We start from the raw sequence: 23594 nt of genomic DNA, 5'->3' as shown, positions 1-23594 counted from the left end.
TGAAGGGCACTTTATCGTGCTTTATCGACCATACAAGGCCTCCAAAAGGGCAGTTTTGCTGTTTTTTCTTCAAATATAGAGGCACCGAGGGGGGTGGTCGCCACTGCCATATGCAATACAGTCATTTTCAATTACCGTTTTTTTTATTTATCCAAATTAAACTATGACCATGACTATGTATAAAGAAGTTTGGCACAGCAAGCATTCATATTTTTTTAATAAATGATATTATTCCCAGCAGGAAGGCAACCTCCCAGTAAGTGCAGCCACAGCACACCACTGCTGTGCTCTGAAAGTCAGCTTCTGCTATCATCAGCTGTGCTTGAAGTGGGAGTCTGGGCTGTTTCAGTGGTACGGACTCGCCCCATGTGTGCTTTATTACCTCATCTTCAGTGGTGATTTATGGCTCTCACACAGGCCAGTCTTCTGAGCTGTTTATATCTGCCGAAGATAAAAGAAAATCATGGCTTTATTACCCAGACAGAGTGGGTCTGTTTACACAGCAGACGGGGCTCATTGGAGAGCTGCAACGGGCCTGCATCGCACATATCTGATGTGCTTTTTCAGAGGCAATAAACTGTGCCATGTGTGCAAAGCATCACTGGACGAGACTGTTATGTGGTAAATACAAAATGGTAGCTGTTGAAACACACATTCCATCATTATCTACTCCTAATGTTGACAAGGAGACATTTTATCCTCGTGACTCACATCCTGGAACAAAACAACCGGCTTTCGTTGGATCATTATTAAAATGTTTCTGTCTGGATCAGACTGTTTTGTGCCTTCTCAGTCAGTCATTTCTAAAATCAGACGAACTGTTTCAGCTTGTAGGGTAATTCAAGATCATCCTAAAGAATACATGTCCCTGTATGCTCTTGGAGCTCTCATATATACCACTGCTATCGAAAAACTGTTTGCCTGTAGTGCCATCCTGTGGTCAGAATGAAAACAACACAAAGCGGCAACAACTCATAACAAAAATGTTCACGGCCAAAAGTCATGTGAGGCCTCTACAAAGAAAAGGTCAAACATCTGTGACAGTATCACATTATTTTATTAGCCGGTACAGAAGATTAACTGTGTTGTAAGGCTCTGTTTTGCTAACACACTTGAGACCAAAAATGACAGCAGCTTACGATATACACTGGCAGAGCTCAGTGAGTTCTACAAACCAGGAGAATACATTTTTAAATCAGAAAAAAATGCTAGTGTCTCAGTACATTTAAATAATGAACACTTGATGTAAATTTACAGAGCGTCTTATACATCCTCTCCTTAGTGCCAGTGAAGGTTACTGTTTGACTTCAGGTAAGTTATGGGCAGGTATCATCTTTATCCCAAGAGGGACCTTTCTGATAAGAAAACAGTATAGGATCAGAAACTGTGATGACATTGTCTAACGTGTGCGATATTTACTACAGTTGAAGCATGCGAGTTAATATTACAGTCTGCAGAAAAGGATGTTGACGAGGATACATATGCTAAAAGCGCAGAGGTGTGTGCTGCACAGTTGGGAATTGTTCGGATTGTTCTCCATTATGATTTCTGATTCTGCTCATTTATTCTCTAATATTTCTATAATCTCTATGTTGTATTAATTTCTGAACATAAACTGCTATTTTTTACATACAGCAAAGACCACTATTTCTCAAACAAATCGACAAAACAGAGGAAAATACTGTACGCACCTGAATGACAGATCCATTTTCACATTCCAGTATGTAAGTGGAATTTCTATGCATAACTTTACATTTTTTCATTAGTAATTTTATGTATCTGTAAGGTTCTGTTTCCTATACACCAAAAGTGCTTTTAAATTAAATATGGTATATAGTGTTCATGCTGAGGAGAATGATGATGTGGTGAAATACAGTCTATCAGCATGTTTGTGGCAAACAAAGCAAATAAACAAAAGCAGTAAGGTAAATTTAACTTGATTCTCTAATATGTCTGCAGTCAGTCATGGTTTCATGTAGTTTTATAAACTAGGCTATAACGCAGTCGCTGTTTGTTCCACAATGTATCTGATGATGCAACTTAAGCTAAAACTTTGAAACAACTGTACCAAGCAGATCACAAATAATTCTTACATATCAATAAGCAGAATCAGAAATCATATTTAAATTAAAGTTTACAGAGGTTAGTTCAAAGAACCCAACACTAGGTGTGACTGATCGTAAACCAGGTATTCGTGTTCAGGGAGCCAGTGGGCCCAGCCTCAGCTCTACATGATGCGTGAGCCAAATTGCTTCGGCGGTGGTGTCAGCTCCCTCCTCGCTCTGCCTGACGGGAGCGGCGAGGTTGCGGAAGTCATGTCGGATCTTAAATGAAACAGTGACGTCTACATCCTCTTCTTTCTGAGGGATCACTTTGATGAAGAAACCAATCTTGTTGGATTTCCTAAAGGCAACGACACTGTGGAAAGAACAGAGTGATGTGGTTGAGAGTGACCTCACATTATTAAGTCTTTGTACATGTGTGTGTGTGTGTGTGTGTGTGTGTGTGTGTGTGTATTAACTTACTCTGGGTCATCCTGGAAGTCCTGAGGTTCAGCCAGCTCATCATACTCAGCAGCGGCATCCTTTCCTGCCAAGACCAGTTCTTTGCTGGGTACTATAACCTAAAAACAAACAGTTTCAACATTCAGTGACTTTCAGACGATTGTATGCGTCAACCTGTATTTCAAACATCATATAGCTTCTCTTTTTGAAGCACATCAATGACAATTCATGCATTATGGAGAAAATGTCTAAAAAAAAAAAAAACAACAACCCTTGACTTAAAAATGTGTTTTGCCTGTCGTTGCTTCACTTGGAAGTTTGACCTTCACTGTGTAAAGTGATGTACGTGCAGAGTTTGTCACCAGAAGGCTGCTTAAAAATGCATCTGCTGAAGGAGGAAAGTTTTTCCGTACTCACCTTAAATGTGAGCTTAAGACGTGAATGTACGAGCATAATTTTGTGACACCAATTTAGGGGCCAAGAAAATCCAGTAGTTAAATGTTTCAATTGAACAATTTGCATATTCATAGATTCTGGATTCTTTCAGTGAGGGAGAAGTAAATGTCATTGAAGAACTTTTAACAGGGTCCCTTGAACTCAATGCAGAAAAGACAAATTATTTCAGGAGGAATATTCTATATGTCTTTACAGGATGGAACATGGTCTGCAAAAAAGAATAACCACTTTACCACTTTAGATTAACATTATTAGTTTCTATGGTGTCCCAAAATCCAATATGAATACAACTGATTTGTTTGCACTGCTCAGAGGTCAGTCATATTTGAGGGGGAGAATTTTGGATCACATTTACTGATAAAATGCATAAACTGTAGACTCACACATACTATAACGCATCATATATCTGTCAGAGGTAAGTGCACCCATCCTTGGAGAAAGCTGCTTGATGAATTCAACCAAGCATGGCTCACTGTGGTTCACGCAGCCCTCCAGGTGTTTTAGCATCAGATCAGGCAGAATGACAGGACTGCACCCTCTGTTTGGCCACAATGTGAATGGAAATGGGTCATGAAGACGCTCTGTTTTGGCCAGGAGCTCTTCCTTACCCAGTCTGGCCCATGACTTCATCGTTAAAGAGGCCAAGACAAACAGCCTGTAGTCACCGAGAGCCTCGCAGCGGCTGCTGGCAACTGGCAGCCCGGCAGACCATTTACCACCAGAACACGGCACTCTTAGCTGTGCGTGTGACAGCTGACAGATGGAGGTAAAAATGGGGCCCAACTGCTCTGCATATGAGACGATGACAAGGCTACCTATGCCATAAGGAATAGGCAGCGTGACGGAGCAGACCACCCTGTGCTCTCTGAAGCCGGCTGGCTAGTAAGCATGCAGGAATACTGCTTGACACAATATGCAATATTAAAGAGCAGGCAGGTGGTAAACAACTGCCACAATCTGTGACTGTTCTGTATTTGAGCCTCCATTCTCTTTCCAGCAGTTAACGCTCCAATCATTGATGTTTTGCCACCATGTGGGACAGACAGACTACCAAACAAGCTGATAAGCACACAGCCCTGACATTATTGCCTCATAAAATGGTCTTTGTAAACAACTGTGTACCCAGCAGAAAACATGGAACACAATTACCATCCCATTGAAATGTTTCTGACCACCTGACAAAATTAACTCATATGTTCAATAGCTTTTAAACTCAGTCTTTAAAAAACTGGGTTTTTAGCTGTTAGATGGCAGAGTTGGGTGATTATCTTCTACAGTTTTTTCATGAGACCTCTATAGATTTAAAGGAACAATGTGTAGGATTTACTGGCATCTAGTGGCGAGGCTGAAAACTGCAACCAACTGAATACCCCTCTGCTCACCCCTTCTTTACCAAGCATTTAGGGGGCCCTACAGTGACACTTAAAATAATGTGAAAGTGCAAAGGAGCCTCTCCAGAGTCAGTTCAGGTGTTTTTACACTAATGAAAACAATCATGAATATTATATTCAATTTCTGCTGATAGATTTCCCTAAATCCTGCAGACTGGTGCATTAACCTATTCTTCAGGTTCAGCATCAACATAAAATAAGTATTATTTAACCTTAAAGTCTCATTAAAGCAAAGAAAATAGACATACAGCCTCTTGTTATTCTGCCTAAAAGTCTAGGAGGATTTACACCGTCACTGTTTAAATCATAGAGTCAATGTTTGGCAGTAGTTGCAACAGTAATGAGTAATGAATATTTGTGCAAATCCCACTACTTAAAATCAGTTTATTTCAACAAATACATATAGGAAGTCTAGTTAAACACCTTAGCAGTGCTGTTGATGTCATCAGGATCTTCCTCCTCATAAGCAGCCAGCGTGACGTGGGTGATGTTCTCCACTGGGTTGGTCAGAGTCAGCAGCACTTGGCTCTCCTAAATACACAGGATGGGGGAAAAAAGACAGACGGTTGTCTTTCAAAGCTGTCTGTTAACTTATAGAGGTCTGCTCTTCTTTTGATCACTAAAGTAGACCATTTAATTCAGTACACGATTAGAACAAGGGCTTCTTGTGGAGGACTTGGTTTTGTTCTGATCAGGGAGGCTTGTAGCAAACAGGTTCTCATGGATGTGAGCTGCATTTCAGCCTTTTCTGACTAACTCTTGTATTAATACTTCAATCTCTTTGCATCAGGTAGACAAGTACGAAGAGATGTGGTATCTTTTTACAACCATGTCTTAAAACGAAACACCTCAACCTTAACATCATACACTTTGCTATTAGCCTCTGTATTGGGATTAAATAGGTTTCATCATCTTACTTTTCATGTAATTTTGTTTGATTTATTTTACTTGTTAATCCTTTATGCACTTTTTTCATATATGTGTGATGGTTTTATACCTGGACTACAAAGAAAATTTCCTTCTATGACAATAACAATAAAGACCAATTAAGACTAATTTACTTTACTTTCTGAAAAACTTTGGTATTGTTAGTTTCCTCATATTGTTTATTTTTGATTATTTTTTACAGTAAATTATTAAATAATATTTTTGTTTCTCTGTATTTTTAATTAATTTTTACTTAGATTTTTCTATCACTATTACCATCTTTCTATTTTATTAAATCTTGTCTTCATATATTTATTTTTATGTATTATTATTATTATTTTCATGTTTTATTATCAATTCATTTTAATTAAGTCTTTTTTTCTTTTTTTAAAATCAATATCTTTCTATCTCTCCATGTGTAGAGAAATTTACCTACGTATATTTGCTTGTCCAGAAATGGGCATTGAAACTTAGACGCTTAAATGATTCATGTGTGCCCTGAAAATTTCAATTTCAGCAAAATTCAACAAAACTGTGTAGAAAAAAATAGAAACTGATTGACTTTAGTTAAAAAAGCTGAGCTACTGGTGAGTTAGCTGTGTTGCAGTGGTGTACAATCCTTGAAAAAAACTGCAAAGCTGAATATTTGGTTTTAACAGCATGTTACCGGCTAAACTGGAAGCTGACATTATTAACAGTATGAATAAAACATGTGGGAGATATATTTAACATATCAGAACCAGCGCGCACACTGACCTTCATAGTCCGGAGATTTGGAATGGACATAATTCTCACTTCAGGGATGTAACTCCTGTGGGAGTAACAGGCAGAAGGCCAATCAATACACACAGTTACACTTGAACATGCTGTCAATGTTCAACACAGCACTCAGCCACATTAACTAAAAGCGGAGAGCTGATCGGTATCCGTTAAAAATGCAACCATTCGCAAACCATGAAATCCTGAGAACATCAACATGCTATTTGTACAGTATGGATTACTCCTAATCCCCAATTTAAATCATGTATAGTTTTTGTTATTCTAATTTAAAAATGACAAAATGTATCTTAAGATTGAGGATAATTTCCTGAACTTGTGTTTATAGCTGCACTTGACTACAATGCAACTTTAGGACCTTAATCTAATTAAACTACATCAGGCTTCAGGCTGATTTATATTTTTCATTAATTATAAAAGGATAAGCATTATCACGAAGACAGAATCTTACGACCAGTACTCACACAGCCACCAGCTGAATTTTAAACTTGATTGAAGTCGGATTAAACTCTGGCTTGCTCAAGTTGTGCTCACATTTCTGCAGGAGGAAATTAAGCAAACAAATGATTATCTAAATGTGATCTATGTAATAAAAACAGCCTTTGATACAGGAGAGCAACACCCTGAAGTGGTACTGACCCTGCAGCGCAGTGAACGCTTCATCAGAAGGTGTTTGTGTCTGGGGTGGAGCTGAGACGCCCCTGCAGGCTGGAAGTCGGGCTGAAGAAGCCGCTGGCGCAGCGTGGTCACTGAAAGGACACGAGAACTTAGATTCAACTTCAACTAGAGAGACGAATGATCAATATTGTTTTGGCAAGTTCAAACTCTCACCCTCTGGTAAGCTGACTGGCCTGGTATAACAATCTTCAGGCAAGGGTTCCACTTCATCAAGAGCCTGAGCAGGTTCGATGACAATCTCCTTCTGGTCTTCACCCTCTTTAAGGCTGGTCAAGTAAAACAAATATTGCCATCAACAATCTGTTGAATCACTTTTATAATAATGCCATTCAATGTGAGCTGTAAAGTATAGTGAAAGATTATCAGACACTTAAAGGGCCAGCGTGTAAAATGGGTTGGAAACAGTGACATCAGTGGTCAAATTCTAGATTGCAGGGCTCACTCGCTCACCCCTACTGTCGGGTAAATGACGGTGGCCTCGTAGGGACAAAAAGCCTTGCGCACGAGTTTTTCAGGAGTAGGTCTATCTAGCGACGAGGTGAATGTTTATTTAGAAATCTAAGCCATGTTACGATATTGTAATGAATCCCTCACGAGCAGGAGACCAGAGGAGCGTTCGGGAAAAAGGGCTGTTTATTTGAGCACTCCCGAAACTCCGGTAACACTCCAGGGGGTAAAAGACTCCATCCCAAACTCTGACTCTTCTAGCGTAACAGACACGCTTCATAACTTTACACACGTACTCGTTTACCATACCAAGTGGGGACCCCCCTCCCCTCTCTGCTCCACCAATCTCCAGCCCGCACACTGACTGACAGTGTAGCCGGTAAACAGAGCTCAGCTGTTTATTTAGCCTAGCGATATCTCCGGACTATAGTAGCTGCAATGGACGACTTTGAACGTGATTTTGTTTCTCGTAGCGGACACAGACCTAGAGCCATACCTGTTTGAGCCGGAGCATACAGATGAGGAACTCCATGTGTTTGATGCTGAGCAGGCGAGAAGAGAGGCTGAATGCACAGAATGGGATTCAGTGCTACCATCGTTGGGGAAATATATCATCAGGAGGAAACGCGCCGCAGAGAGTGCATCACAAGGAGTGAAGTTGCGTCTTCTTTTCCTCGCAGATGACGGTTCGGGTTCATTCTCTCCTGTTGCGTGGTAAGTGTGGTCCATTCGCAAACTTTATAACTAAAAAAACTTTTCACTACTCTCTATCGACGAACTACTAACACTCTCTGCTGTTTCCTCCTCCTTCTTCCTTCCTTCTGCTGTCTTTGTTGGTTCATTTATACATGCGAAACGCGTTCTCTGGCTGGCTGGATTGTCCGCTCGGGCTGCCTTACATACATGGCGGCGCAAGATGGCGACCTCTCTAAAGAAAGGCCCTTGCTATACATATATATATATATATATATATAAGCATAATTATAAGGCTACGAAAACCGAACAAATTTTATTTTATAGCGATTATACACTTGTATAAACATGTTAATGGATAGAATATTCAGATTCAGATTCAGATTGACAATAAACCATGCCAACACTGGCCCTTTAAATCTGATGCTTTTTAAGACCAAGTTTTGCAGGTTAGTATAAAGGCAAGCAGATGCAGAAAAGTTTAACTCATTTAAAAATCAAAACATTAAAAGACGGATAGATAAAATGAGATCACATGTGGCAATAAAGATTTCACAAATTCAACTTTAAGACTACTAAATGCCTTTTTATTTTTAAAATTTAAGACTTTTCAAGGACCTGTAGACACCCTGTGTTTTAAGCATCTCCTGCATCTGACAGCACACTTCATCAATACAATGCCTTTTGTCAGCCAAATATTAATTTTCAGGCGTTAAGCAGGGTCCTTGAATGCATCCCTGTGGTGGAATATAAAAATGGTGATCGCTCACAACTGTATTACTACAAGGTGATGATGTAACTTTGAGAAAAAATAAGGGTGACGAACTGTTCACTGTGATGGATCACCTATGTATCTCGAGCCAAGTTTCAAGGCTCTGCAAATTGATTTTCATGGCATAGTGAAATTAATGAAACAATGGCTGCTTGGTGGTAAAAAATCAATTTATCTAAGTCACTGATAATATGCATGTAGTTTTACTAGGGGGAAAAATGTTCCATGTGTGGAGTCCAAAGCAGCAGTAATTCCCCGAATATGACAAAAGACCACTCACGTAAGGCCAGACAGGCTTGATATGGGAGCTCCAGACCTCTGCCTCTGCAGTCTGGTTCCAAGGCCATATTTTTCCTGAGTAAATTTAGGGAGAAAAAACACAAGATCAGGCATTCTGCCCACTGGAAAATAAAGAGCACAACACAATTTATGAAATTACATAATCTACAACCATTTTTCTACATCACTACTTTTAACACAAGGTCTTGACCCGAAAGGGGAATTTATGACAACTTTAAAAAACAAAAGTGGAAAGAAATGGTATTCATCATCTAAATAAACAATAAATAAGCGACAATTTGTCTTGTGGTAAGAGACAATAACAGGAGCCTTTCTGCGCAGGATAGTGGGAGACAATCAAGTCTGACAGATTTGAGGGTTCAGAATTTAGTAAGTATGAAAAATAGTTTGATCTGGTTACACAGACTTAAACAAAGTCTTGTATTTCTGCTCTCCTTCTAACCATCATAAAGGCTCCTACTGTGTGGATCTCAGTCTCATTTACCCAAGAAGACATTCATGTGATCTGTGAGGTCACTCAGTAAGAGACTAGACAGGAACAGAGATAGAGAGAGAAGACGGTGCTACTGTAAAGATGAGACTACCCAAGTTGTGAAAAATACAACTCACCACCACATGAATAGTGTGTTGCTGGGGGGGCAAAAACCAAAATATCAGAGTGCATAAGCAAAGAAAAAAAGGAGAGAATAAAGAACCAGGTGAAACCAAAGCAATTTAGCAAACATTAGTGGCATTTGGTGACATGCAACAGCAACAGAAATGCATCAGTGATGGAAAACAACTGCAGGATATCACAGCTTGATAGGGATGGGCATTTTAGGTAATTTCCGTATTTGAGTGCTCGAAGTAACTCAATATAGAGTACTCGCAAAATAATGTGTGAGAACAGGGTCCAACAGAAACACCCAAGCAAAAATTAGTTAAGTATTAAGGTTACCTGATCTTCCTGCACCGCACAGACAGTAGAGATTAGCCAACAGAATACATTCATTTTGTGTATTTTTTTAAAAATACTTCCAAACATTACTCTTATGCCTGGTCTCCATTCTGCCCATGATGTCTGACTGAGGGATGTTAACGTTAACTGCAGCAGTGCAGATCTATCATTTTTGCTATATTGTGCTGTGCAGACATTTAGAGATAGCAGTTACATAACTGCGCCCAGACAAAAAAATGTACAGGTTCAAATTTAGGGATGTTTAAATGTAACCTTAAACAGACCAGTTGACTTGCCTTAAAGTAAGAAATACGGTCAAAATATTATTTACATTATAACTTAAGAGCCATTTGAGAAAGATCACATTTTTCAATTACCAAATTGTATTTCAAATGCCATTGAAACGTGTGACATTTTGCAACATCCATGATGAACATTGCACATTATCCTATAAAACATGACAACTACCCACTAAATTAAAATTATCAGGGGCGTCGGTAGCTTAGTGGATAGTGCCGGCGCCCCATGTATAGAGGTGATGCCTTGCTGCAGCGGTTGCGAGTTCGACTCCGGCTTGCAACCCTTTGCTGCATATCGTCCCCCCACTCTCTCTGTCTCCCCATTTCACACTGTCCTGTATATTAAAGGCAAAAAGCCCAAAAAAATAATCTTTAAAATAATCAAACAACATTTACTGAAAATGCTATTTTTAAAAATAAATAAATAAGTCTTTATAAAATGTGCCTGAGTGCTACAGCACCTTCATTGGGTGAACACAATCACATAAAATAAAAATAATTTTACTAATTAATTTAAACTGGACTAGTATTTTGGGTGCCAACTAGCGAGGATAGCAATGTTCAATTGACTAGTCGACTAATGGCACAAATCCCTAGTCAATTTACATTTGTATTTATTACATAAGCTCTATATGTTGAACGAATACCGATGCCCAAATCGAGTTCTCATGCCCATCCCTACAGCTTACGTGTTTAAATGTTTCAATACACATTAGGAAAGACCGGTTTGCATTACTGGATGTTAATTACTGTAAAAGCAGAATGCAGGAGGTGTAAAAACCATGTGCCAACAAGCTCAAGAAGCATAAAGACCATAACTACACCAGGGTGACTAAATTTGAAAATTCAGTAAATTGGTAATTCAAAAATACATAGATTTTTTAAGTAATTTAGTAGTTAGTTAACAATTTCTTATCAATTTTGGCCTTTCAGACTAAGCCTTGATTTTTTTCTGTTGTTTTGAAATGTCAGTGTGGATGGGGAACTTTTTGAAAGCAATCCGAAAATGTTCATACTTATCCACCTACTGTAAGTACTGACACAGTGTAAATCTTAACTATACACTACAGTCACTCACATAGCTAATTATTCCCTCCAGCTTTAGTTAAAGGTGTGCTTATCATATAATATCCTCAATGGCACAGACTCTGAGTATATCTATGATGTTAGTGAGATTAAGGTAGAACCTACGTATCAAATAAATCTCTTAAACGCCTGTAATTATTGATCTAAATTCTGCTCCAATAGTACCTGCACATTTTGTAAGTGAATACAGTGAGACAACAGCTGTCTGACATTTGAAAAGGTTAAAGATGAAAGTATGGAATTTTTGAAAAGGCTGAACTGGGCTCAGCAGGAATAAAGTACCGAGAACGCCAGAGGCATGCACTGTCGTCTCCTGGCCAGCTTCTTCCTGTCTCTCTCCTGCTTCTCTCTGTGGGCCAGCTGCTGGTAATACTCAATCAACTTGTTGATCTGTAGGGAACAAAAAAATAAATCCACAGACTGCTTCATGTGCTTCTTAATAAAAACAAAAGTGATAAAGAATTGGGCCAAGGTCACCCAAACCTCCCCACTCAGTTTTCCAACACTAAATACTGTTCAGTTGCACAACAGTGTGAAGGGTTTGAGTTAAGTGAATATAATTTAAAAGGGAACTATTAAATACAACTAAGAGCTATTTAACATCTATAAATGTGATGTACTTTAAAGTAACACAATAATCCATGAAGGGATTAAAGGTACCCTTCAAAGTAATATATTGACCAACTTTAAATGAACTTGTGAAATGTGGAAAAGTGCTGAATAATTATCAACTGCAAGATGATCACTGAAAGAAACACTTCAGTTAACAGTTTGGTACAATAATTGAAAGCTTAAAAATAAAAATCACACAAAAACAAATCGATAGATACTTCAATAACCACTTGACTTATAAAAATTAAAAGGGGGCCTTTATGATTTGTTATTTGTGGCCACAGCAACTAAGCAACAACTTTCGCCTTGGGCCAGCTATGTGAGGGTGTCTGTTATTCAGAGGCAAAGCTATTCAAAAAGAAGTAATGCATGATCAGGAAACATGTGAGCAACTTGTGAGCATTTACATGACCACAGAAGAAAACTTACCCGTTGAGTATGAGGGTTTTCAGGCTCCTGCCACCCACCACTGGCTGCAGTGAACAAAAATCACCAATGCATCAGACTTAAGGCAGCCATAAGAACAAATACAATGGGTGACATTTTTCTTTAGGAGCTAAATCAATGTGTAAAGGTTGACCCACAGCAAGACTTATGCACTGTGCTGTTTTGGTCTGATACAGCTGAAATTAAAGTTTAGGAAATACTTTAAGTATGACAACATTCATGGATCTACATTATATCAGCACCCACCAACTGATTTGTCAGCCATTCCCACGTCCCTGGAGGTCCAGCGACAGAAGCCGCAGGCCAGGTAGTAGGCCTTCTTCATGGCCGTCTTGGTGGGATCATCAGGCAGAGGAGCTGGGATGTTGGTGGCGCGAGTTGATAGTGTATGCATGCAACATGGGCAGTCGAAACAATTAGCACACCTACAGTAGAGCACAGGTAATTAGGAATCAAAGAAAGAACAGTCATGACATAAATAAGGTGAATGTATGTAGTTGTCTTTGTGCATGTGCAAGTTAGTCTCACCTGTTCTTTTTAACCTTAGCTTCTGCTGATGGCATGTTCTCCAGACAGCTTGGACAATAATGGGAGTCCACCTGGTAACCAAAAAACAGGGGGTCAAACTGGGAGTCAGTCAAACTTTGCATCCCCAGCTTAAAGTTTATATTGCACTGGCAGGGTTGGAAATAAGCACCAGCCACATGCTGGTTAAATATAATAAGTGACTGCTAGATTTGCTTCACTCACCAGCCCCAACCCCCCCCAGTAATAATCTATTGAGTGGTTGGCATATTATGAAATCCATTAGCCACAATGGCAGGTGGAGAAAAGGGTTAATTTCCAACTCTGCACCAGTTTCCTAACTATTGGATTATCAACATGTTTTGGTCACTGCTAACGTTACAAATATAAACGTGATTATCATTAAACATATTTTGGATTTATATAGGCAGTGTGGCACAATGACGACTAGGGGAACTGCATGTTCTTTTCATTTTCGTGTGAGCTGTAAATAACATGTTTACTTGAAGAAAAAAAAAATCACTGACTACTAATCTGAAGTTGCAATATGTGAAAAATCTAAAGCACTCTGGGTGTGGTGTCTATAACTATGAGCCACGTTAACAAGATGGGATATGACAGTGAGGACGTTAGGGTGGACTAACGTCGCTACAAATAGTTTTTACTTGTCGGACATGTTTTTAATATTTGAGCTAAGCGAATACTTTCACGTTAAACCCAAAGAAAATAAGAGCTAGCTAGCTTGTTGGCCCATTTATTCTGAGCTCGACATAATGCTAACTCAAACGGAAGTTGAACCGTCACTGACAGCCAATGAGATAAGGAGACTGTTGGAAAAACCGTGATTGACAAACGGCTAAGCCAAACAAAGCGCAGAGTTGGCTTGACTAATCCCGCCTACATGTCAAAGCTACTAGCAAGCCGGCTAACAACAAAGTAGCTGCTGACTAAATTATGCTAACAGCTAGCTTGAGCATTGTAAGGGAAAACGTTCACGTACCTCGTGAGACACACATTCTAGCGACCGCAGCTCACTACAGTAGCGACAGAAATAAAGTTGAGATAAAGGGGCTCTGATTTTTTTCTCTCCACGGACCAGATAGACAACTCTATCTGGCTGCAGAAGGGACGCCATCTCTGAGCAGCGTAGCCGACTCCGTGGGCTCACTGACTGCACTGCTAGTGTTGGCGTCACCGCTAGATGTCTGGCCTCTGAGGAAACACAGCGCGCTCAATGTCGACCTCATGTGGTCAATGTTGAAACTGCAAGTCTATAGATGGATAGATAGATAGATAGATAGATAGATAGACATGCATGCATATATGACTTTATGATCCCAGCAGGAAATTATTCCGTTAAACCTCAGGTATTAAAGACCAAATAAAAAGCAAGAGAAGTATTACTGAACCGTAGAGTTGCCAGGTCAGAAAAGGATCAGTATCAGGTAAGAATATGAAAGTTTCTTGTTATAGCAAGATGTTTTTGGTAAAAAAAAAAAAACAAAACAAAACAAAAAAAAAAACCTTTTCTTTTGCCTGTAGTTTAAACTGAATTTTGCTTTATCTTTTATTTTTTGTTCACTTTTTATTAATAATATTATTTTATTTTATGTTTTTATCATCTTTTCTCTTTATCACAAAGATGGTCTTTTATGTTCAGCACTTTGTGTTGTATTTTATGCTTGAATTGTGCTGTATAAATACAGTTATCATTATAATTGTTATAATTGTTTCATCTAATAATGTGATCATTTATCACGTCATAACATGAAATGTATATAGCTCTTATAACAAGAAAAGTTTCTTTTTCATACAAGAAACATTTCCTGTTAATAGGTGAAAATATCTTGCAAAATCGTGAAAAATATCTTGTTATACAAAAAACATTTTACTTTATTACCTGATACTAATTTTTTTTTTTTTTTTTGGATATGGCAGCTCTATGCTTACATAGAAATATGCACCAGTTATGAACTATATAGAATTCTTATAAACAGTAGCTTGAATAAAAAGTGGGGGAATTTTAGCAAGTTAATGCAGAGTATACTGTACAGTTATAGTGCAGTAGTCTATTAGATTATTAAGAGGAGATGAAAGGTGTATGAGTCCACGGTGTGTATTAGACTTTGGTTCATTTGGGGGAAGCTTGATGCTTCACCTCCTGACCCCCCTGTCCTGACACAGAGGGGTCTGGTTGAACAGGGAGATAACAGCTGGCAGGAAGGACTCCGTGTGGTCCTTTTCAGGGCAGAGCCGGATCAGTCTGTAACTGGAAGTGCTCCACACTGTTTGATCAGGAGGTCATAAAGAGGGTGTGAGGCATGTTCCATTGTGCACAACAGTTTGTGCATTATCCTCTTCTCCACTTCCTCTCATGGCTCTGGTGGTTCCCTGAACTAAAGCCTTTCTGTTGAGATTTTTCAGTCTGTTTTGCCACCACATTGTAGCAAAGAATATTGTGCTTTTAGCAACAGACTGGTAAAAGAGTTGCAACATCTTGTTGCACACATTAAAGGACTTGAGTTTCCTTAGGAAGTGCAGTCTGCTCTGTCCTTTTCCTGTAGACAGTCTCTGTGTTGCATTTCCAGTCCAGTCTGTGTTACACTGAACTCCAGGATACTTGTATTTGTCCGCCACCTCCTCTACCATGATGTTGATGGATCAACAGCAGTAGTTAGTCTAATGGGCTGACTGGACACATGCCCAGGGGACCAAGTGGGCAGGGGGCCTCTTTTGTATAATACTGTATTTGTGGAGATGTGTATCAGCGTGATTCTGTTTCACAAGAAGCTTTGGAAAACAGGTAGACAGCCTCTCTTCATGTACAGCATGATCGTAATACTGTAGTTCAGCCAAAAAGCAGCACTTCGCAGTTATGGTTAAAACATCTCTGAATGACAGAGAAGAAAAAACATGACCACAGGTGGCACAGGAGGTATTGGGTCTTTTATGTGTCTGTGCCCAGACATTGTCTCAGTCATTATCCATTCATCCATGTAAATCCTGCAAAATATTTTTTATATCTGATCACCATTTTTGCCAGTCCAAGTAAATAAAAATGTAACTGATATTGTAAAATGTGTCTGTATTTCACTGTTGTAACAGTGTCCTAGGAGTTTGTTCTGGTTATGTTGCAGCTCCAGGGTCTATCACTGAGGTGTGAAGTGAATTTCAAAGTATAAATAAATAAATAATCCCCCAAATACTCTGAACTAATTCACAAATTCACTATTGCTTTATGCTGCCTTGCATTTAGGACACAGCAGACCTAAACTGAACACTGTGTTAAATATAGTGGATGCAGTGCTCTAAGAGGACTGGAAAGAGGCCTGTCAGCCACTCACATGGCATGTGGCCAAGTACCAGCTCACCATGGCAACAGCTGATCCCAGAGAGGAGAAATGATCCATGAATAAAAATTAAACCAACAGTAACCCATTTTGTCCTCTTTTCAGGAAAGGTGATGCTCATATCATCTTGTATTCGTTAAGATTCAGTAAAGCTCAACTGGACACTTCAATAATCATTTATATCTTATATAATTTTTATTTTATCAGTGTCAGTGAACGCTGTTGATGAATGTTCAAGGTAGATTAAGCACCAGGCATGCTCAGACACACACTGAGAACTAGTCAACTGCTTTATTTTGAACAGATTGTTTTAATCAGGGAAATGTTAAGGGAAGAACACTCGTTATATAATCAGACATTACTAAATAATAGAACTATCGACTGCCCCATAAAGCGTTCTCAAACAGTGGCTCCTTCACTGTTTTCATTTTTTTCTTTGTGTACAAATTCGCTTACAAAAATACAAACAGATAGGTAGACCAAAAAAAAGAAAAATAAGAAGACAAAGGCTTAAAAAAGTAATGCCAGAATTTGTGTTATACGCATCATATTATAGTCATTTAATAACAGCTTTTCATTTAATAATAGCTTTTTGGTTCTTAACTTTAGATAAGTCTGTGCTTGTTGAAATTCATTTATAAAGTGCAGGAAAGTCAGTTTGGTTTCTGACTTTTTTCCCCCTTATAAATAAGGAATTTTCTGAAAATAATAAAAAGTTGTACGATATACAACATTAATTTCAATCTTATCTGGACTAAAATATAGCATTACATCAAACACAGTCATTTCAAAATGTATCTCAAGTTTAGTTTTTAGAAAGTTGGCAACAATAATCCAGAACATTCTTGTGTAGTGACAAAATACATGAGGAAAACTCTCTTTTTCCGGTCCACAGAAATCACAGTAATTATCAATATTCAGCTTAAACCTTCCCAACACAATCTTTACCAAGTAAATTCTATGTAATCTTAAAAGATACTTCCTTAAGCTTGTTATTTATAGAGCATTGTTCACAAATGTTTAATGCTTTTTCCCACTGGTTATCATTAAATAAGGAAAGCAGAAAACATACAGTAGTCTGGCAGGAGAAATACTTGTGTAACCTGGTTTTATTGGACCCTAATGGTGTCCAATTAAGATTTTTTCTTGTTGCCAAGGTCAGCTCATGGGCCATGGTGTTCATTTGGCAGCCATCTTGAATTGATGTTCACGCTAATGGTGAAAAACTCCTGAGCCAGACAACATACAAAGACAAATGAACCCCCTTTTTCATATAATTTGGACACCGGGAATCAAATGGAAAGGTCACTGGCATGCTACAACCACTCCTTATTGGTAAAAACCACAGGCAAATGACACATTTTAAGCTCTTAACAATATAACATCTGCTATTTTGTTTTGCAGTTGTTTTGTTTTTGTTGTTGTTTCCTGTAATAGCCAAATGTAGCTACTTTATAATCTCACATCAGTCTCGTGGTACTCCACATAATGCCTGCTGCAGATACACTCCACAGGTGAGCAAGTAAACTGTTGCCTGAGAAGTCTGATAGTTCCTCACCCTTGACCTGGACCTCTGCGCTTTCCTGGTATGGCATTGAAAACGATCACATGGTCCAGTCAGTGGCATGACGTAGTTACAGTGGGGCCTGGTGCATGCTATCATGACGGGTCTTAGTGCATGCACATATTGCCTATGACATGATCAGAGACTTGACATTGGATAACATCAGTATACATATTACCCAGCAATCATTATCACATATCGATATATAACAAAAATACCAAAGGAATACATAAGAAATTAAGAAATTCTTTATTTAATTTAACAATTTTAATAGTTAATTTATAGTTATAGAGTACCTGATCAAAAGAATAGTTGATTTATAGTTAAAGAATAAGCATATACTTTTGTTATAGATCAGGGGTGTCAAACATACGGCCCAGGGCCAGAAGTGGCCTGTCAAAGGGTCCAATCCCACTAGATGACTTTGCACACCTAATACTGATGCATTCATGAAGGCTAAGAGGAGCCAGGTTTCAGGAACAATCTGAAAACAGAAAGTAGATACTTAATGTAAAATGCTGCTTCAGATCAGAAAACAGCTCTCTGAAATAACAATCAATACTTACTGTGGTCATTTTTAAAGATACTGAACATTGTGCAAAATATTGTCAACTAGCAGTTTCAGTACAAAAAAATCTGTATTAGATTTCCATGTTTAAACAACATGGATGAAGCCCTGCTGCTGAGGCACTTACAAAAAATCTGATTGTAAATGGTTTGTAAGGCAGGGGATGACTTAACCTGCTTCAATGTATGTGTACTTCCTTACACTAAAAAAGGGAAACATTTGAAGGGGATGCTATTTATAGGTTATTATGCAATGATTTTACCATCCGGCCCACTTGAGATTACATTGGGCTGTATGTGACCTGTGAACTAAAATGAGTTTGACACCCCAGTTATAGATGTGATTGACTATTTTACAAAAAAAAATGGGTTTGCCATTTTCAAGGGCATATATAGCAAATGGCACTGCTTTCACTTTCATGGGAAGTCTTCTTTGAACACATGCATATTTTCAAGGTGGCAAGCACTTATAAGGGCCAAAGCTCCTCCCAAATCATTGTTGGAGGGCCCATTCTCTCTATGGGCCCCCACCACACAGGCCCCAGTGCAACCACAGTGCCTCTAGTTTTATAGGTTTTTTTTTTATTTAATTTTATTTATTTCTTTTTTTTCCATCTTTCTGTCTTTATTCATTCATTAATCATATTTAGGGAATTTATCAACAAAAAAATCACATTTTAGTAAAAACTTCACCCACTTACCTATCAGTGTGTACGCCGTTACGTCAGCAGAGGGCGTCATCTCAGCCAGCTGCGCGCTCCTCCGCCCCCTGCCAGAGGCTTTAACTCATCCTGAGGGAGAAGCGGACAGACAGGGAGCACTCACCGTGTCGAGGAAGGACGGAAGGACGGCACGATGCGGCTCTTCTTACCGCAGCTGCTGCTGCTCGGTCTGCTGCGACCCTGCACCGCCGGAGCCCCACTCACACAGGTACCTGTTGATATATATATATGTACACACACACACACACACACACACACACACACACATTCATAGTATGGATCCAAATATTTATAAAGACAGACAGGCGTGAGAACCTGATACCAGATGATATCACTGTATTTCCTAATAACGCACCATGTACACCTGCGCTGAGTTAAGCTTAATGAAGCTGTGGGCCTACAGCAGGAGAAAGTAGTACCTGCTTGTTTCAATGTGGTGTAACCTAGAGAGTAAGTGGTTGTAACCTGTGTGCAAGTTATTTATTTTATAAGTCATAATTTGACTTAACAGATGGAAGGCAAACATGTAAAAACACTACATCACAATCCGGCCTCTCCACAGGGTTTTGTATGGTATTCAGCAGCACCTGTTATTTCTTATTTTCCATGTAGGGCGGACATTATTGTGAACACTCTGGTGTTGTCAGGCCATTGTTTCAGCACCATATGAGACAATCAACCGCAACAAAAAGTTGTTAAGTAGCACATTTAATGGTGGTGATTTTCCTGCAGCTCATTTTTAAGTGCATTAGCTACAACAAATGTTTTTAACAATAGTAAATGTTGACCTCTAATGCCCAGTGGTTTACATGCTTGTATATCTACATGTGAAGCAGCAGGACAGCTTCTGTTTTCCACCTCCAATTCTCACACACACACACACACACACACACACACACAGTGTCGCCTCTGCTACATACACACTTTGAGCTGTGTAAAATTTAATTGTTATGATTTAATTGCTAGCTATAAAGGGAAATATTTCTCAATGGGTCACAATAAACTGAGATATGTGAGTGTTATTTTTACTAAGTGCCTCCAATGTTCTGCTGCGTTGTTGACACTGGGCTTGTGTGTTGGACTTAAGCAGATGACAGTCTATCAACAACGGAGGTATGAGCTAGCAGACAGGTGAAACTGTTGCAGCTGTCATTGTGTTTTTATTTGCTTAGTTCGAGCATCAGACTCCATTTGTTAAACACGTCCCTAATATTTGCATTGGAAGAATCATACTACAGAGACAGTAAACAGGAGATGGATGATCTTCAAGACCTTTTCAACATTTCCCAGTGTATTAAAAACATTATGTTTTGTTCAGTTGCCATTGATATATTAATATTTTAATACTCTTGTAGGGCTGCAGCTATGTTGGGTACCTGGTTAATGTTTTGTTTGAGTTACGAAAAAATGACTCAGATTGTACAAATCATTAAAAGGAGTGGGTGACTGAGGTGTGTGTTGCAAAACACACCACCCATAAATAAACATTTGTATGAAGTGACACAGATCAGTCCATGTCAAGGGCTACCATTGGCTGGAAAATGGGCGTAGTAGACAATAGAAATCTAAAGCAAATACAGACATATCATGTCCTGCAGGATAAATCCATATTATGTGGAACACATTTTGGCATACATATATATCCAATTTATAATCACAAATACTACACTAAAGACATATTGATGACTGTGTTGGCTGCTGGACAGTTAAAACAAAAATAACCTGCTTTAATCTGTGTGTCTACCTTCAGCTTTGTGAGCCCACAGATAGAACCATTTACAATTACCACGCAAAGACTCTGAACAACAGTCACACTGTGAACTTCAGTGACTACAAGGGCAAGAGTGTCCTCTTCATCAATGTGGCCACGTACTGAGGGTACACCTACCAGTATGTGGGTAAGAAACAGCAGGACGGGCCATCACGGTTTTGTTTTAACAGCAAGCTTCTCCACCTGAATACATGTTACTTCTCCATTTTCAGAACTGAATGCACTACACGAGGAGATGAAACCTCTTGGACTCACCGTTCTCGGCTTCCCCTGCAACCAATTTGGGAAACAGGAACCGGGGAAAAACCATGAAATTCCACCAGCGTTAAAGTGAGACATGTTTCTCTTTCAGTGCAAATCAATATCAGGTCAGGCACAGCTGACTGACTGGAAACACTGTCAACATGAGGGGTGGACTTGGGTCAGACTTGAGTCACAAATTGAATAACATCAGACTCAAATTGACAAAACACCAATAACCTGTGACTCCACTTGGACTTGAGCCTCTTGGCTTTGAAATACCTGATACCTTCCCCCAAAGTTCAAAGATTAAAAAGTGTGCCAGGAATCAAGTCATTTCTGTAATCAGCTGAACACTGTTCACTCCCAGCAAGTCAACACTGAATTCCCCAGATCTACTTTGTTTGAACCAGTCCACCAGCATCCAGTCAAGTTGCAGGAGAACATACAAAAACACAGGACAGAAACACACAGAAATTGTTCTGTTGTGGTACTGCTTGATAATATGCAGCGCCAGTGGTGGCACATTTGGCACCCTAGGAAAGCTTCGCCTGACAGCCCCTGATTATTATCTTTTATATTTATTGTATTTATACAAACAAGAACAAAAGCGAAATAAAAATTAACACACGTTAACAACTTAGCTCACAAATAAAATAAGAAAATAAATAAATAGATAAAGGGCAAACAATAAAATAATTTCATATGAGCAAATTTGCAAAATAAAAATAGCAAAAATGTATTTGTTCTAAAAAATTAATTAAAAAAATTTAAAGACATTTTAAAAAATAAGATAAAACTATTTTTTAATTTTCATAACAAACTCAAAAAACATTCATGATTTTTACATATTTAATATATTATAATTTTATTGTTAAAATGGCATTACATCTGTGATGAACACATTATCACTTATTTGTGACGCAAAACTCAAAGTTAAAGACTTGGGACTTGTCAGTCTTGACTCGGGAAAAACAAATGACTTTGTCCCACTTCTGCTATAAACCCAACCAACTGACGTTTGGTTAAAACCATAAATAATTTCGGTTAGGTCAAAGTCCTATACACTGGATATTTTTTCAGCTTGTAGTAGATGTGAAAACACAAGAATCCCCTAACTTCGAGTCACAAGCCTCTGACACGACCATATATATTGTGATGTAACATAAAACCTTTGAAGCTGGATGCAGAGAGGAATTTGCAATATTGGTAAATCCTCTGTCAATCAACAAAGCCTCATTTAATCAGTGAAAACATCCTTTGGCAACAGGCTCAGCCTCTGTTTATGGCCTCTCTAACATGCATAAAAATTCCGTCTCAGGTTCCATCTGTTATTTTATATACATAGTAAACACTTTGCAGCAGACTTGTGTGCTCTTTCTCAGCTTGTAGTGAATCTAGGGCGGCTGCCAAGCCACAAAATGCTCAGAGGCATGTCCACTGATAAACTGCCCTCTCTCTGGATTCCAGGTTTGTAAGACCAGGCAATGGATTTGTTCCAAACTTCCTGCTGTTCGAGAAAGGTGATGTGAATGGAAGAAATGAGCAAGACATTTTCACTTTCCTTAAGGTATGTTATGTTCTGTGTGATTTAAAAATCTTCACTGAATGTTGTGTTCATAGTTCATATCTCAACATGTACTTTTTGTGCTGCACTCCTGCTGTGCTCAAACTGTTCAGACATATCAGTCTCATTATTTATTAGCTGTAAACAACCATTAATAGCTGACTGGTGTGTCGGATGAGGAACATGGAGTTATTATAGAATCAATTACTCAACAAAATAAAATGTGTTGCTAATCAAAGTCCGCCTTGTGCCCACTTGATGGTGCACAGACTGTATTGCTCTCTCATATAATCCTAATTGCTGCCATGCAGAACTCCTGCCCTCCAGTCGGAGACCTCTTGGGTAACCCCACCAGCATGTTCTGGGAGCCTGTGAAGCTCAGCGACATCAAGTGGAACTTTGAGAAGTTTCTGGTGGGACCGGATGGGAAGCCGGTGAAGAGATGGCACCCAAGCGTCAACATTTCGGAGGTCAAAGCTGACATCCGCAAATACCTGCTCCAGCTGTACACACAGGAGATGTTTAATTAGATCTCAGACTCATCATACTGTATTGTCCCTCTAATGACGTAGCTGTGATAAGATGCACAGGATAAGCAGAGCTAATGTAGACTGTAAAGAACGTTAGAGTAATGTTGACAGATTCTGGTACATGAAGATGGCATGTTGAATGAAGAGGAGGCTTGAAAACAGGAACTCTGTGGTGCCTCTTCGGAGTCTGGGGCGCAGGCCGGCTCTTCAGTGCATTCGGGCCACCCTGCGACCTCACAGCATCATGTCACCTTCTCTTCCCAGGACCTGTTAGCCATTACAGCCTCAATGTTAATTACTTTTAATAAATCATGGAGAACAACACACTGATGTGCGGACTTTCCTTTATGAGAAACACACAGCAGGTGTCATGTCATGGAAATTTGAATATGATGTAGCAAATTTGTGGCCCTGACACTGAAGGTATGAACA

The 23594-nt window shown here is 39.1% G+C and overlaps 2 protein-coding genes across 3 annotated transcripts; one reads left to right on the top strand and one right to left on the bottom strand.

Moving 5' to 3' along the window:
* Positions 1–1038: 1038 nt before the first annotated feature.
* Positions 1039–14045, bottom strand: dctn4 (dynactin 4). 2 transcript variants are annotated; one of them, XM_049586150.1, is made up of 14 exons: positions 13852–14045; positions 12855–12925; positions 12573–12751; positions 12309–12352; positions 11550–11657; positions 9555–9575; positions 8926–8999; positions 6887–6999; positions 6695–6804; positions 6520–6593; positions 6035–6089; positions 4775–4882; positions 2526–2623; positions 1039–2418 (listed from the first exon to the last, which is right to left on the bottom strand). In XM_049586150.1, exons 1-14 carry the CDS (start codon positions 13984–13986, stop codon positions 2199–2201), a joined length of 1410 nt encoding a protein of 469 aa, XP_049442107.1. In that variant the 5' UTR covers positions 13987–14045; the 3' UTR covers positions 1039–2198. The 2 variants fall into 2 exon arrangements, with proteins under 2 accessions (XP_049442107.1, XP_049442108.1); XM_049586151.1 differs by lacking the exon at positions 9555–9575.
* Positions 14046–19103: 5058 nt separating this feature from the next.
* On the top strand, positions 19104–23486 carry gpx3 (glutathione peroxidase 3). Its single transcript, XM_049586660.1, has 5 exons — positions 19104–19262; positions 20805–20952; positions 21038–21155; positions 22536–22635; positions 22944–23486. The coding sequence occupies exons 1-5, from the start codon at positions 19188–19190 to the stop codon at positions 23160–23162; spliced, it is 660 nt and encodes a 219-aa protein (XP_049442617.1). The 5' UTR covers positions 19104–19187; the 3' UTR covers positions 23163–23486.
* Positions 23487–23594: the final 108 nt, after the last annotated feature.

This window comes from Epinephelus fuscoguttatus, linkage group LG9 (assembly GCF_011397635.1).
Source record: "Epinephelus fuscoguttatus linkage group LG9, E.fuscoguttatus.final_Chr_v1".
In the NCBI taxonomy this organism is placed as follows: domain Eukaryota; kingdom Metazoa; phylum Chordata; class Actinopteri; order Perciformes; family Serranidae; genus Epinephelus; species Epinephelus fuscoguttatus.
The sequence above is the reverse complement of the archived record's forward strand: the minus strand, read 5'-3'. Positions and strand labels throughout refer to the sequence as shown.